The sequence below is a fragment of the Sceloporus occidentalis genome, unplaced genomic scaffold (assembly GCF_023333645.1).
Source record: "Sceloporus occidentalis isolate IW3139 unplaced genomic scaffold, rSceOcc1.0.p SCAF_11, whole genome shotgun sequence".
Classification (NCBI taxonomy): Eukaryota; Metazoa; Chordata; class Lepidosauria; order Squamata; family Phrynosomatidae; genus Sceloporus; species Sceloporus occidentalis.
The window spans coordinates 12,464,707-12,482,530 of NW_028316991.1; the positions used below are offsets into that span (position 1 = coordinate 12,464,707).

The following is a 17,824-nucleotide window of genomic DNA, read 5'->3' on the forward strand; positions in this document are numbered from 1 at the left end:
TCAATTATTGTGTAAGTTATTGTACTCTGAATTACATGGCTGCTGAAAACAGACTACGGAAATATGAAGGGTATTGATTAAGAAATCCCTTTCCAGATAATAGCAGTATTACTCCTCAGTAGCCACCGGCAGCGATAAATTCAGACACCAGTCCCTATACGGTCGCTGCTATAACCAGCCATGACCTGGGGTCCCTCGGTATCAGTAGATCACAAGCCTTTCTAACCTGCCACGTATTAAACCTATTTGGTCAGGTAATCCACAGGCTATTATATGTGGAACCATACAGCAAAAAAATTTGGAAATTATAGCCATATTAACTGCAAACTACTAATGAAAAATACTTATATTCATTGCTATTCTTCACAGATTATGACCGTACAGATAAACTCCTGCATACCTAATGAAGTCCACGGGCCATCGTTAGTGAGAAGAAGCCTCTGCCAACTGCTTACTTTTGCAGAGTAGACATAATTCCACAAGCAACACATTGGAGTTTGAGCATAAATAATTATTCCAGCCTAGTAAACACTTAAATCATCCTATCAGTTGCGATGCACCCATCACTTTGTACAAAACCCCTGCTGAATGTAGGCATTTCCATCATATGTATTTTAAAACTATGTCCTTTCATGTGTGAGAAACTAAATCAGTTAACATATCTTTCTTTCAGCATTACACACAGCGCTGTACGCAGACATGTAGTTTAGAATGTTAGAGAAAAGTGCATTTTATTCCAATAAATTCCCTTTATCTGCAGGTCATCGTTGTAGGCAGTCATGTGATATACCGGGCGACTTCCTTTTCACACTGAGCTGTGTTTATGGCAAAGTTAATGAAGTCCTGCGTCTCCAATGAAATCCTTTCCTTCAGTCACTTTCTTAAGTCACGGGTCCTACAGTCTGGTTAAGACTGAACAATTTCATTGTTAACCACAGGGAGTATGATAAGGAGTGCGTGCGCTTGTCTATTAGATCGGGCTAGTAATAATAACAGACAAATAAGAAGTTTTCTTATATGAAAACTAGAATATTTTAAAATCAGAAGGCATTATTAAAGACTTGATTTAAGGCGATACTAGCAATACAGATTTTTGGTGGGACTTCCCCTTTAACGAGCCCAACACTTATACGAGTACTAGAAAGTATTTGATCATAGATTTTAAAATCCCGCTGTGTAACTTGCTAAGCTTCCCGTTTTGCTGATGTTAGTTATCTTAATTACTAAAACCAAGAGGGAAACATTATTCCGTGACTCCTAATAAATTCAATGTGTATCTGTGAGAAGAAATAGAGCAGATCTAATGTGTCTCGGGATTTAATCCTTTGTGGTTTTTTAACCAGGACAGCGCATACGAGATGCAGTTAGTGTTTCAAGGGACTAGCCAGAGGCTAAAGGACAGTTACACAGCGATAAAACGGGAACCCCTATTTTTTTTATTTCTCAAATCAGATAAAAAATAAGTTTTCAAAAATATTAACAATTTGCAACATATCACAGCTCCTTTAAGTGTGCCCAATGTACTATACTCCTTATCATACAGAGTGTGAGAAGTAATAGAATGTCTAAGTTTTAATCACCCAGTCTGACACTTTGGCTAATGACAGTGTATGGAGGAAAGAGATCAGTGTGTGTTTGAGCAGAGAAGATCACCCATCATATTACAACTGACAATTATTTGCAGCCCCCAAGTTGGCAGATAAAGGAAGATTACGAGATAAAGTTTTTTGTCAATGCCTACATTACTGGATTTTAGGCCCAAGGATAAGTTTTTTGCCATGGCACTTCCCCTTTCAACCAACCTTAACTAATATTCTTACACACATTTGTCTCAGTTTTGAGCAAACCGTGTATAAATGTACAAGTGTAAAACCATTTGTTCTCATGAGTTTGAAAGACTCGTGCAAAGGCGTGGAACAACTTCACTGGAAGTTACTAATATTTCAAAAGTCGAACAAAAGGGTATCACTTGGATTCCTATAATAAATAGAAAAAGTAATTAATAGATATTCTATTGCTGAGCCTAGCTAATAATAATCGTGGTTATTCACTAAAAGAGTTGTCAGGAGTGTTCTGTTTCCACGAACCTCTCTTCACGATCAATGGGAACACTGGCAGGTTTTACCAGCAAGGAGGACCGAGTTGGCCCCATTTAATTCAATTGGGTCAACCAATCTTTTCTTCTAGCTCAAGCTTATTGAGGATGGATTTACATAATTTATGAGTCAGTTAAACCTTCAGCTCTTCTGAGACCTCTTCGTTTAGTGAATAAACCCCAATGGGTTCTGGTAGCAAGACAAGCGACATCTCAGTTGTGGTCCAGTATCAGCTAAAGAGCCACTGTTAGCCACATAAATACCAGAAAATAAAATACACAAAATGGAATATTAGCAGAATAAGCAGCTGGTGGAATTATATTTATTGTGTTGGCATTTCCCCTTTAATAGGCATATACTGAAAATATACTAAAAAGGTTATAAGAAAAAGCACAGCTTTACCCAAACAAAATACAACAGGGAAACTGAATGCTTATTGCCTATATATGACAGCATAGCAAAAAGATCTAAACAGCTGTGTAATTTTTCTAATTTTATTACATCACCCCAAAATGCTTTACAAAGCATTTATTACGCATATGTACCAAAAGTATTGCAGAGTTTTGTGTCATTTTTGTCATAGTATGTGTTACCCCTCTTATCTAACAACACACATCACTGCGACGAGGCTAGCGGGAGAGCTTCATACCTATCAGCTGCCCCAAGACACTTATGAGACCCTAGATAAGAACCTTCTGGGACGTTAGAAATCTATACGTCAGATAACATGATCTTTCTGAAGATCTAGCCAATAGGATATATCCTAATTTAACATATATACGTATATTATAACTAGAACTATTATGCATCTTGAGTTTTGGCCCATAACCTGAGGTGAGAGAAAACATTAATAACACCGGAGCATAGTTTACGTGAACTTTGTCAACTAAAGGAAACATAACAAGGAACCCAGAATCAGTCGTAGTTATTTTACTCAATGCGTTCACACACATGAAACACAAAATGATTATTCTGCTGGTATAATAAAGCATTTAAACACAAACAGAGTTTGATGGCAGATTAAATAATTTGGTCCATCTATCTAATCAAGATGGCTTTATGCCTAACCCCTGCATGTTTAAATTCCTTCACTGTATTAGCCTCTACCACTTCTGATCGGAGGTTGTTCCATTTACCTTCCACCCTCTTGGTAAAGTAAAACTTACATTACATCTAAATATCGACTCTAGTTTTAGATTATGATCTTTTGTTCTAACGTTTCTCCTTTGAAATACACTTTTCTCCTGTTCTTTGTTAAACCATTTTGTGTACGCAAATGTTTCTTTAATATCTCACCTCTCTCTCGCTTCCACACACCGATCAGCCATAACATTATAACCACCTGCCTAATAGCCCCCCTTCTGCCACCAAAATAGCCCTGACCCATTAAGGCAGGACTCCATTAGGCCACCTTCTTCCATTGCCCCGTAGTCCAGCTCTTATGCTCACGTGTCCATTGTTGGCGCTTTCGGCAGCCGGCAGGGGGTCTGCATGGACACCATGAATGGTCTGTAGCCCCATACGCAACAAACTGCGACGCACTGTGTGTTCTGACAGCTTTCTATCAGCATTAACTTTTTCACCAATTTGAGCTGCAGTAGCTCGTCTGTTGGATTCGACCACATGGACCAGCCTTCACCCGCACGTAGATCAATGACCCTTGGCCACCCATGAACCTGTCGTTGGCTACCTGCTTTCTCTTCCTTGGACCACTTTTGACAGGTACTGACCACTGCAGACCAGGAAAACCCCACAAGGGCTGATCCTTACGGGCTTTTTCCTGCTTCTAACACATCAACTTTGAGGTCAAAATGGGCACTTCCTGTCTAATATATCCTCCCCCCACGATAGACTCCATGATAAGATTATCAGTTTATTCACTTCACCTATCAGTGGCTGATTGGAGGAACTTGCTACATTTGCACCTAAAAGCCCCCTTTCCACAGGAAGACAACACCAGCCAAGACTTTAGCAGTACTAAATAATAATACTTAATGGTACAGTTATAACTAGTGATAGTTCTACCAGTCCTAAAGGGACACTCCAGCCAGCATAGGCACTTTAAAAGTTTGTGGTGCCCATTTTGCAAACGATTCTGCGGAACCCCCATATGTGTTTATCTGAAGTGCAGTAGATGAACACATCTCCTCGACAGGTGACAGACCTACTTCCAAACAGCGCCAACACTGGCCAGGCAAACACCACGGCAGGGGCCTGTTCAGATCCCTATGCGCATGAGCGGCATGCATTTAAAGTGAGCGCTTTCCTGACACTGATTGGCTTCTGCAAGCAGCCAATTAGTTGTTACAAATGTCATACCATGGAGGAGGAGGGCTGCAACATTAAAGTACTTTACTATTTACTCTTCTTCAGAAAGTCCGTTTAAGGTCAGCAGAGCAGGTATAACACCACCAGTCATCATTGAAAATCCATTCTGCTTGAGGATCCCCACTGAGTTGTTCCCTCCCGTGCAGCACATTAATTATGGGGGAAAAAATTTCATGATCCTGATTAGCTTTCTTTATAGGAAGCCAGTTGAAGGACTGCTGCAAAAATCCAAAATGACATCATCGTGTCTCTTTACAGACATCAAAGAGGAACTGTTTCCATCAAAGCTTAAAACTAGGGTATCATGCTCATGGCCCGTCAATCAGTATAACTGGTGTAGAAATACTTAAAAGCCCAGCTCATGGAAGCAGAGATCATCGGCACAGCCCAGAATGATCTAATCGGTTTTCTTGTCTTAGTAGGAATGTCACCCTTTTCCTCACTCATCACACGATGAGCATATCAGCAATATGGCAGCAATAAGGATGCAGATCCCCAGAATTAAAGATACAACTTAATATGTATATATTGCTTTTTTAATATCTGTGAGTGACATTACACAGTAAGACATAGAATCTTAGAAAAGGTACACAACTAGTTCAAAAGCCACCTGTACAAGTTAACAAAGTCACTCTAACAAGCCTCATACTAAACAAAGCAACATCAGGGGGCAACTTCAAGCTAGCATTTACCGTGCATAGCGATAAAGGCACCAGGGGTAAGGATGAGGTGCTTCCTAATAATACAAAGAGGCGGCTTAAAGAATAACACGTATTACCAATAAATGGCACCACATGTTGGACATTTTGGGCCACTATCAGAAACATTTAATTGCACTTGAACGCTAGATTAACAAGGACTTTGTGCAGCATTTAAATCATGTCTGGATCATTTCTGTGTTCCTATCATAGGAGCCCCTACTCTATTCAGGCCCCGGTGAGTAAGTTGGGTTCCAGAGATGTATCTGCTGTGTTAATGGACACTTGGTTGGATTTCTCCTTGGACTGGATGGTGCCGGCCTTCATTACGTGTCATAACAATTGGGCACTAAGAGGTTTCCCCATCATACGTGTTTCAGAGCAGCACTACATCAAGAGAAAAATCCAGCATTAGGGATGTTGACCCTGGAATGAGACAAATCCTAATACAACGGTGGGATGATATTAAAGGCAGGACCAGAGACCCCAGGAAGTGTGGAAGAGCGGGCAGCAAGGCAGTTGTTGAACTACAATTCCCAGGATTCACAGTTTTTTGGTGTGCCAATGGAACGTTAAACACAATACAAAACATATACATCTGTCAAATACACTAAACTAGCACCTTATGCACAGGTGTGTTCTTAACATCAGAACCCAGTTTTATAACCGTATACATTGTTTAAAATACACAATAAGAAAGCAACCCGCTACAATGAAAACACCAATTAGACGCATACATACATATATATATATACACACACACATTCACTCACACATACATACACTCACACATGGACACCTAAGCCAGGTAACTTTGTTATAATGGATGCAGCCTATTATGTATTGATTTATATAGCGCCCCCATACTCACTGTATAATGGCTATTATCAGTAAATAATGTATGTTAATATAGCTGCATGTGTAGTAGGGCAAGGAAGGAAGTAACCTTTTATTATTCATGTCAATGCAATGGCACAATGTATAGAGCACAGCATACTATACCCCATCGAGACAACGACCTCCTTATACGGAATGACTTTGGAACAATAAGGCCGCTACATTGGGAGCTGTGAGGGAGGGCATTAATGTCATGCACCATAAGTGGAAGGTCCCAATGGGTCTGTAGGCTCGGGGCCTTGTTGTGGAACTGGCTGAGGTGCCTGCCCTCTCTTATGGGGGTTAGAGGGCCACTTGCCCAGCACGCTCACCTCTTGGGCGCTGGGTGCTCCATAGCGGACGTCTCAGCTCAGCCACCACACGCCGAAAAAAAGAGGAAACGACACGTTCAGGAGCCGCCACTAACTCCGTACAACTTCCATCTTCCTCTAAACACACATCCCCCTCCTCCTTCCTCACACACCAAACCAAGCAGCTGCCAGGCGTGCTCCCGCCCACAACGCAGCGGCAGACAGCCCATTGGCTGGCTAGAAAGTTATCTCACACACGGATTCGTCAATTCGCCTGTCACGGCGGATGGAGTCACGGTGTAAAGCGCTTTAGCCCGCCTCTTCACCGCAGCGTACGCACAAGGAACCAGGAAGAGAAACTTGACAGCAGAGCATGATGGGAGCGGGGACACGCCTACCCAGTGCGGGAGGGGGGGGTCTGTGTGTAGAGGAGCGGGCTCTGTGGCTGCAGTCCCACTGTATGTCCATACTGGAGCCAGGCTAGAGGCGCAGCCGCACTGGGAGTAATAGTTAGAAGTAGGGGGGCAGTCCCCGTGGGAGGTATTAGGAGTGAGCCGCAGACACTCTCACGTAACGCCACTCAAGAGATGCCTGAGCCACTCACTCACTCACTCACATTCTTTCTTTATGGCCTTTACGTAACATGGGAAAAATAAAATTTGATGGCAGATAAGAGCTATTCGGCCTGTCTAAGCTGTCCATGTTTATCTGATGAAAAGACTTAATGTCTTAGATTTAAGACATCACTATGTCTGCCAATGCGTGTTTAAATTGGCTTAGTGTATTAGCTTCTGCTAGGTATGCTGGGAGGCAGTTCCGCTTATCTACCACCACCTAAGTAAAACTTCTTTCCGTTAACAAATGTTAGATTGTAACGTAGCTCCTCCTTTGGAACCTCCAAGATGATTTCCTCCTGTGTGTTGGGTTTGCGTCTTTCTTTGTTGTGATGCGGAGATATCGTTGAGTAGGGGGGGTGTACGGGCTTACCTTCCAGCAGTCCTGCGGCAAGTCTCCCTGCTCTGCCACGGTGCGCGCTGCTTTACTGCTGAGCTCCGGAAATGACGTCATATTCCGGCGCTCAGCATTAAAAGCCGAGACCGAGAATGAGCTAGAGGGCTTGCAGAGGAGAGAGGCGCGCCGAGCGGGTACTGAAAACTTCATAAGCGAAAACCGTTCGGCACCCTCTCTCTCCTCCGCTTAAAAAAAAATAAAAGGAGCTTGGGGCGGCAAAGTGGCGCCTGGGGCAATTGCCCCACTCTGTTCCATAGCAGGGCTGGCCCTGGGGGTGTAGATTAGGTTTGGAGAAGAGGAAGTTTGTGAAATAAACTGATATGATGTGAGTCCAAACATGAAGCTAGCAGGGAGCAGACATGCTCATCGCCCCTGCGCATGTGCGGTATACTCATACCTTCCAGCGCTGCAGGAGACCCCTGTGCGCATGTGCAGAAAGCACTCCCATTGGAGCAAAGGAGATTTTATCCCCCCTTCCCCATACAGGTTGAAAACTTTGCATTGCACTTAAGTATATCTTCTTCATTGGTGGGGATGTACTTAGTCTTCTGGGGCAGATTTGTACAAGGGGAAGAAAAACACAGTTTAAGGAAGCTGGATCAACTCATGGCACACGGCGTCTGCTCCCTGCCTCTCGGTACACGACGAGAACAACCACAGTACTTGCGTTTCCCGCAGAGATCGTTTGCTGCGCTGATCCCTGAAAAACCCAACCAGACTTCCTCGCTTCAAGAAAAATAAGCAAATTATGCAATAGGTGACAATTGAAACTGGTGTTTTGCCAATCCAATCACTTAGGGGCCACACGAGTGAGGGGGAGCAGGACCCTACTAGCCCCTTCCTGAAGAGAAAAGGGACTGGCAAACCGGGTCCGTTTCAGTCCCTCCAGTCGGTCTTCCTCCCCAAACGTTAGAACATCCGGCTGTGTTCCGGTTCTAAGGGATGGAGCTTCCCGTGTCACAGAAAAAAGTGAATAATCGAGTAATAAATAATTACCTTTGCCTTAATCATTCTTTGTGAGATTTCTGTAACGGTTGGTTCTAGGTCATTCTAGCAACATTTCCAAAAGTCAGCTTTTTTTACACATTTTGCTGATATAAAAATGAGATTTATTAGAAAAACATAAAGTAAACGTACACTACATTCAGCATATGCTAACTGCAGTTTTTCCCCACAATCCTACACATAGGAGATTAGCTTTTTTTTTCCCTATAGCTTTGTCTAGATGCCAAAACTCTAAATATAATATTTTCCCCCTGGTAGTAAAAGAACGTGCTTTATAAGTTACGCTGTAAAGCCGAATTGAGATTTTAATGATCCCAATACCCCGTGCCCCCATTCAGCTTCCAATAATCATAGAAGGTCGCACTCAATAAACTACAAACTCTGTTTGAAATACAAGAGGTCGACGGTTTTTCACCTCTTCTAGTTAAACCTCCGCAGTTATCAATGTGTTTTCATGCGTTTTCTGGAAAGCGGAGTAAGCGAAGATGTGTGCGTTTGATCTATTAGCCTCCAAACGCATTTTTTTTTTTAGTCGAGCCACGAATAATTTCATGCCTTCAGCTAAATACGTCCGAATCTTGACTTTTCCTTTTCCAATATATATTTTTCTTTTTAACTCTACCGTTCCAATTTACATTTCTGAGGCCGTTATATTCTGGCTGGAAATTTCCCACAAATCCCAGAATAATAAGGCAAACACAATGTTTATGTTACGACGTCACTGCTCCTATTGGGGAAATAAGTAATTAGGTCTGGAAAGTAGTTATTCAGCTGAACTTCAGGCCACGAGAGTTATTTGTATGTATTAGGTCTTATTTCATATGCCGTACAGGGTGCTGCGGACGTATAATCACTGAGCTAGTTCAAGAAGAATGTGTGCTTAGAATAATATGACTGAGGATCAGAGCGTTTTACAGGTTGCATCTTTCTCACATATATTAATTCATTCTACAAACCAGTCCCTGGCAAGCTTTAAAGAGCCAAATGTATCTGGAAGTCATAGAAATGTAACTAGAACACTAACATTATCACGCAGGCTTTGTAATTGTAGCAGTTACTTATTATTAAAGGGACGCTCCATCTAACGCATTTTAATGAATATGATAACTGAGAGGTCCCTTTAAATGTCGGTGACGTCCCCCTTACAAACGCATGGTGGGATTCTGCCCCCCCCATATGCATTTGTACCCCCAGCTATTTTTTTTTCGTTGTGGCTGATGTGTTTGGAAAAACTTATCTCCCTGCATGTAATATACTTACTGCCAGTCAGCTCCAGCGCTGGCGCTGCAAACACTGGCATTCTGGTGTCTATTTAGACCTGTATGTGCATGCACGGAAAGTGCTCCTTTTGATTGCTGTGGGAGCTCTTTCTTGCTCGACCAAGCAGCCAATCAGTGGCAAGAATCTTTGGCCCACAGTATGTTTTTTTGCTTGAAACATATTCGAGCTCTCTCGGAGTCCTTTATTATCCATTCTTCTTTAGCGGGGCTGTCAGATAGTAAACCGCCCCTCATTTAATGTTAATTGTTGTTGTTGATGGTTGAGTATTAGACTTGTCGCCTCTTGTGTGTTTTCATCTATCAGATTTATAGCCTGTTGGTAACTGTTTATTTTTATTTAGAATACATTTTGCTAGGAAGACTGTTGAGATTTTTCTTGTTTTCCAGTGTATTTGGGAGGGCACGTGTGTCATTATAGGACATGTAGAAGAAAAATGTATTTCCCCAAACCTAATTTGCAAGTGTATATTCTGCCATTTATATACACATTATTTTGATTTTTAGGGCCGTAGTACATTGATACCCAAACCCAGCAAACATTCTGTGCTCCAAGAAAAGAGAGATGACGGGGAGGACATAGGGACAATGGGTATGTGTTTCAATGGGAATCGGAAATATACATTCTATTTTCATTTTTAAGTGTCATTGTTAATTGTTAATCCCAATTACAAAATGAAAGAGGATCATATTAAGAAATCAACGGCAAAAATGTCATCCTAAAAATACTGCTAAAGGGGCTATCATGCCTTTTTTTTTCCCGGAAGTCAGTGAAAGAAATATTGTTAACTCCGTTGATGATCTTCTTTAGGTAAATGAGCAATGTTTAGAAATACCCGTTGGTTACGTTCCTGGTAACAGCTTTCCTCCACTTCCAGTGAATTCTCAGTCCGAGGGTCTTGCTGACCGCTCCATGGCTTGTGATGATGACTAGATGGGCCGAATGGTTCAGATAAGCCGCAAAATTCTATGACTTTGTGTTATTCTGCGTTTCAAACATTGCACCATATTCACCTTTTATACATAATTCCCACTGCTCTACGTAAATCTACTTTTCTCCTCCACGTAAATTCTTTATTTATTTATAAATGGATTTATCTCTTGTTCAACTGATCCGCCTTATAAATTAAAAAAAACGCAGGCAGATCTCATTAGGTCCTTTCCATCAGTTTGTATTTGATTAACTGGATCAAAACTGTTCGTGGAGTTTATTCACTAAATGGAGAGTTAAGGTTTCACGCCTCTACTTTTCACTGTTCAATATAAAGGGCCAACATTGCAAAGTGTTTACAGTACGAATGGCTGATTTGGCCCTGTATATTGCAAAATTCAATGTCAGAAGGAATCTCGCTGATCTAGCCATGGCCAGGAATATTTCCCCTACCTGTGATTACCATATCAAAGTAGGAGAGCAGGAAACGCGTGATATTTTACCAATCTAAGAAAACATTGGGGGTTCTGGACCCATCTACTATCCGACCCTTCAGGTCTTACTGCTGGGTACGTATGAATGAACAAGTATGGTTGTCTTCCCAGCTTTTATTGATGGTATAACTTCTTGTGAATCTCCATCTGAAAAGGAAAGCGATGCCACGTTAAACCAACTATAGTATAGAAATGGTTAAATGATTACCTGATCAATATATATTTGTAAAAAAAAAAAAAGTCCTCGACACATTAATAATTCCAATAAACATCATCCAATCTGTCCCTAATGTGGGCTCTTTTAAAGGTGCTGTCCCACCTGCTCTGCTGAATAGAACACTTTTGTAATTAAATGCATTATTAGAAGCTGCTATCTTTTGGATGCCCAGACTATTTCTCCGAGATAATTATGTAAAATCAGCACAGATACGTTGGAAAAGAAACTGAAAAATGACACAATGACATTATTTAATCCATACGTTTGTTGCTACATGGAATGCTTCTGTTTTGAAGACAAACTTTTGTCACTGTATTTTTTTTCTGAGTACATTAAAAATACCGGTTCACTCTCCATCTCTGATCTCTTGATTAAAACCCGGCTTATAATTGGGCTCAGCAGAAAATCAGTTTCTCGCCCTTAATTACTTGAATGAGATGTTCTTTTTTCCATTACACATGATAATTGCTGTTGGCCCCTAGAAGACTATTCCAACGAACTGTTTTATAATGTGCTTACAGTAAAATAATTGTAGGGTATATTAAAAGAAAACATTTTGATTTCCAGATGTTATTTTATGTTGTTATTCAGACTACTCCAAACTAAAACTTAAAGAAGGATTGGCATCATTAAAACTCCTATCTATTGTGTCAATTTGTTCCTACTATATTTTGGTCGCTTTATTTGCTCTGGATTGTAACCTCACCCGTTTCTGTATATCATCTTGTTATGTTATATGCTAATTCCTATGTCCTCTCTACCCTTTGTACAGCACTGTGGAATCTGATGGCACTATATGAGACAATAAATAATAATAATGTGGTCTTGACCCTACACCCTATTTTGAGTATCCAAACCCTTGCAATGTATGTGTAAACTGCCTCACTTACCTATAGTCAATCTTGTCTGCCACACATTGGAGGATGACAGGTCTATTTTGATGCTAGTCTGTTTTAAAGATATTATTTTACCCCGTGGAAGCTGCGATCTGTGGCAAAGGTGCCAGAACAAACATATTCCCTGTCCTGATCTTATCGTGCCTCTCCCACCCACCTTAGAAAGGCTGCCAGAATCAGCTTCACTCAACGGGGCCAAGGAGGACAGATCTAATTGTGTTATATCTGTTATATCTGTGTATATGTGTTATATCTGTTATATCTGTGTATATGTGTTATATCTGTTATATCTGTGTATATGTGTTATATCTGTTATATCTGTGTATATGTGTTATATCTGTTATATCTGTGTGTATGTGTTATATCTGTTATATCTGTGTATATGTGATTCTACCCAAGTCGGTTTAAATCCAGCAGCTCCATCTATCCTCACCGCGTGCCATATCATGGAAAGGGAAAAGCCCTGCGCAGAAACTCTCTGCAGGACACTGGGGGGGGGGTTGTGACACCTCAATATGCATTTCACAGTAATAATCATGTTAAAAAATCACTTTAACCTCATCATATTTGCCTAGACACAGCAAATGTTTAAAAATGCTCTGAAAACACTATGGTCCCCAATAAAAAACATTGTTTGTGATGTTCTGCGTCCATCTGGCACGGCAATAATTACTAAAATAACTGTTTCTTTATTATTTTCAAGCAAATATTGTTATTGAGATTTCCGTATAATATACAATAATATGAAACACACATTGTTACCAGAGGCAGTACGTAGTCAAAGATAACTGGTGTTTGGCCAAAAGAAACACGTAATGTATGTGTAATTAGATGGGTCATCATGGTATAGGCAATTTCCTATAATAAATGACCTATTATTCTTCATAAGGTTCTCACTAGGTGGGTTATAGAGGATTCTATATTTTAACCCAACCAATGAATGTTGTGACTAGAGAACTACAATGCAAATTTTTTTTTTAATTATTTTTTTTTTATCTATCACAGAATAAAATTTCCCAATAGAAAATAAAAACGTTCAGTTAATGGATTTTAGCACAATGTATACCAGTTCTTGTAAAACCCATAATACTGTGGGAATTTTGGGCACTAATCTATTTGTTGTTTTCTACATATATAGAGTATATACCTCTAGGTAAGGGAATTAAGTAGCTGCTTAGGGCTTAAAATTGCCTAAGGGCCTTCCAGTACAGGATGGAAGCCACACAGAGACCTGTTTAAGTATGACATTGATATATCATAGAGTTATACTGCTATCTTAAAAAACATTATAACCTATGTATTTTGACCTTGTATACAATAAATCCATACCTTATGTTTATACTAGCCCACCTAAATATCTTCAGTAGGGCCCCATAAACCCCATGATGATCCCACGCATTGCTTACTAATATAATTGCTTTCTTTATTTTAAGTACAGGTCAGTTTGATTATCTATGTCTATAAAAGGATGTCTCCCGATGCTAAAGTTACCTAATCTGGTGTCTTTTAGAAATTGTTGGGATACAACTCCCATCACTATCTGCCATGTTAGTATACCATCCTTGATTTATTGCTTGTAAGTACAAGATTGAGCAGCCTTCTGTCCTCCAACTGTAGATAAACCACAAGCCTGGAGCATTACGGCATTTATTGCTCCATGCCTGTGTCATAATGTTGTGTAAATGAGTATTTGCCATTTACAGAATGTTTTTGGCAAAGAACATATTTCCAAATGTTTTACTAATGAGTATTTGTAGAAAAAAACAAGATATTTGTCTCCTCTATGGAATTATATGTATTTATCTATATTGTAACATGCAGCAGAATTTTCTCATAAGAATGTGTTTTCATTGTAATTCATCTGGAAGTCCGAGATCCCGTTCAGACTTTATCACATGTGTGTTCACTTTCTGTGAGTAATGATCTCTGAGAATTGGACTGCATGTAGTATATAACAGCATTTGGTCATTTATTAACTGCTATAGTTATTTCTCTCTCTTAGAAATAATCATTTTGGCTTTTGCGCGGATGATAGAGTTGTGTGCGATACAGGTTATGAACTCACACTTTCATTCACACTAAAATCCTGCTTGAAAAGGACTCGAAGACATTTTAATTCTAAAGGGGAAACGTCTACTCATAGCATTTGCCCATTGCCTATAATTTTTCAGGTAGTCCAAATGTCACAGTATACTTTCACTCCTCAGTGGACTCTTTTTTTCATTATTTTTTTGTTAGGATCTTTGGGTGATTTTATTTATTGAAGTAAATTAAAATAGATAATAATAATAATAATAATAATAATTACAATACATATATTCAAGGGGTATGACAAGACTAGAATTGACAGACTAAGACAAACCGATATATAAGGTGGAGAGGCTTGGCTCGCAAGCTTACAATCTTGTGGGAATGGGTTGAGGACAAACATAAGGCACAGAGAAAGGGTGAGAGGTAGTGCGGGGTTGTATCAGTGACAGGGAAGTTCTAGAAACGAAGATGGTGCGGCTTCTCTGAAGAAGTGGGCTTTGAGATGTTTCTTGAATGTTGGGAGGGAGGGAGAATGCTGAAGGTTCCTTGGGAGTAGATTCCAGAGATATGGGGCAGCCCGAGTGAAACCTTGTAGACGGGAAAAGGAAGAGGTGATAAGTGAGGAGGAGAGCCTTAGTCCATGGGAAGAACATAGGGATCAAGTAGGAGAGTATTTGCTTATGAGGGCAGAAATGTATGGAGGAACAGTATTATGGAGTAGACTTGGGCACCAGGGGGCTCTTTGTGCTCGTCTTCGGGGGGAAAAAAATCTTCGTATTCCGTGAATATTCGCCTGTTCCTGTCTTCTGTCTTGGTTGATGGCAGACGAGCCCCCTGCTGGCGACCAATAGGGTCGCTCGTACAGACTGTTAAAGTCCTGGTGCCGTAACTTACCCTGCAGATCCCACTGGCCTCACTGTTCTATCAGTTAAATGTCTGTACGAGCGACCAATAAAGTCCTTCGTACGGACATTTAACTAATTGAACAGGGAGGGAGACCAGTGGCATCTGCAGGGTAAGTTGCAGCATTGGGGTTTTAAAAGTCTGTAAGAGCGACCAACATTTGTTGAGTTATAAGGAAGTTGGTCTATGTTAGATTTTCGGGCAAGCTGCAAAGGAAAATCCTGATTCATCTCTTGAGGAAGCCGGTTGTCCGGTGAAACGCGTTGAGAGAGAGGGATATATTGTGAAAGTTCTTGCTGCTGGACGGTGGACTTTCCTGTGCCTGGTTTAAAAGCTGATTACCTTGTGCACGCTTTTGTACATTTCGTGTGTTGTAAGTGCAATATTTTACCTTATCCACATGACCAAGTGATACTGTGCCATTGCTGCTGTGTTTTTATATTTTTTAGCCACAAAGAATTAAAGAATATTTTATGATGAGCGCATTTATGTCCTTGGAAATGTGAGTGCACTACTTACTTGCAGTATTGCTAAGCCTTATTTGCATACAGAGTCACACTATATATTTTTTTAAAAATCTTTTTTCCCCTATGTGGATGTACGCCCCATTTGGAAGAATTGTATAGATCATTAAGTGTTGGAGGAACGCTTATTTGGGTGCTGCTGCCTAATTAGGGAAAGTATTACTTATTCATTTACACTAGTGGTGTGTGTTTTCTTTTCTTGTGTTTTTGACTTTATATTTTGGAAAGGAAACATTTCCCTCACCATGAGGGGTTTTGCAGAAAAGCTATACGGAAATTTTCATTTAATGTTTGACAACCAAGAGATAATGCTTTGGTCCTTATATTGCTTCTATTATATATATATATATATATATATATATATATATAAACATTATAATAGATAGATAGATAGATAGATAGATAGATAGATAGATAGATAGACTTTTCATGTTATTCTTATTATACTTATAAAAATATAATAAAAATATCTAAATAATGAATTAAATTAACAATAAGTCGTATTAAAACAGGCTTCTTACCTGAAAATAATTACGATAGAACATAAAACTTCTTGTCAATTAACCAGTTTTTAATAACATCGTTGTACTTATGTGGCTGGATGTCCCTTTAATTGTTCTCTCTAAGGTGAAAAATAAAGTTTAATGTCACTTAAACTGTCTGTTATACTGGTACGTCCTGTAGGTCTCCAGCTGAACTATTAATTGTATTTGTAATTAACATTGGCAGAGGATCATGGGAGTTGTAGTTTACCAGCTATGGGCTAGCCAATTCTGTTTTAGCTGTAGTGACATTTCTGCATACCCCATCAGGCTGAAAAAAGCAAATGTTGGCAGTGCCATGGTCTAAATCCCAAGATCCATTGCGGTGCAGGATCAGATTACAAAGACATGGGTTTATTATAATTACAATAAAAAGTGTTTAGATCTATTCTTAGATATGTGTCATACCTCGCATAGCTATAAACCGCATTCTCATAATGGATGTAATAGAATAGGAGTGGGCTTTTCAATACTTAAAATAAATTGTGCACATGTTGCAGTTTTATATTAAAACCATCCATCTTATTTCTTTATCCATGAAGATCTTATCATTTTCTTCTTTTTTTACAAAAACACTTGGTTTTATTACAAATTTTACACTCTGCTGCACAAGGTCAAATGGACAACTATTCAAAATACCTTCAGAATGTTTAGCAAAATCATGATGAGCTTTGCCAAAAACTGAGATGTATTTATAGCCAATCCTCCGGGTACTTTTGTTTCTCCAGCAGCATTGTGAATGAATACATGCATTTTTTGTTTTCATTTTCCCAATACATCAGGGGAGTTCTTTGCACTTGGATTCCTACGATGGGCGATTTGTTAAACTTCTATTTCACCTTTGGGAATTATGTGCAGTTCACCACACCTTAAGAGATTGTATCATGTTAAATATTGTGTACTTCCAAGAAAGCAAACGATGAAAACATTGTTATGTGGCCCTAACAATGGGGCCCACCATTTATATTTAGCTACAATCGGTTCCCTTCTTCAGTTATCAAACTTTAACTGTCTTTTATTACCAATCTCAATCACAGTTGAAAGACTGCCTTTTGAAAACATAATCACATATACTTACTAGGGCAATTAACTATTTGGCAACCAAGCTGGCGTTGTGGTTTCAAGAGAGTGGCGCTGGTGTCTACTACCACAGGGTTGCGTAATTCGTGTTTTGACTACGCTGGGTGCTTCTGTTACCGGACACCTGGGTCTATTTCCCCTAACTCAGCACCCCCACCCCCCCAGATGCCCTGGGTTGTCGGGCTGTTCATACTACATAAATCACTTGCCACCTTTTTATGTCCTGTTTTATTTTCCAGCCAGTCATATTCTTACCTCTTGTTTCCGTTAGTCAAATTATTACAATGTACAGCACTGCCGAATATGCTATATAAAACAATAAATAATAAGATACTATGAGTAAGCTGTCCCACTCTGTCATTCAGATTTTTTCTGAACATCTACACGTCAAAAGTGATGATCCCCCCCCAAGATGATGAGTAATACAATACCAATACTGTGATAATTAATTCATCACACTTATATTAAGACTAATAAACTGAAAAACATGAAAGTGATAGATCTGTTCTTATTCATGGATTTAATCATGACTAAATTAAAAAATGTTTTTTTGTGTTATGTGAAATTCAAGAAATAGTCTTAAATTTTTCTTGTAAAAAGCTTC

General features: G+C 39.7%; 1 protein-coding gene across 3 annotated transcripts in view; it reads right to left on the reverse strand.

The window, feature by feature from the left end:
* The window catches only part of LOC149305587 (serine/threonine-protein kinase 3), a 90,954-nt gene extending 84,601 nt beyond the window's left edge, over window positions 1–6,353 (reverse strand). For all 3 annotated transcript variants that reach the window (XM_089477355.1, XM_089477354.1, XM_089477353.1), the window contains exon 1: window positions 6,331–6,353. In XM_089477355.1, coding sequence (XP_089333481.1) covers window positions 6,331–6,353 — 23 coding nt within the window. The remainder of the gene's footprint in view (window positions 1–6,330) is intronic.
* Window positions 6,354–17,824: the final 11,471 nt, after the last annotated feature.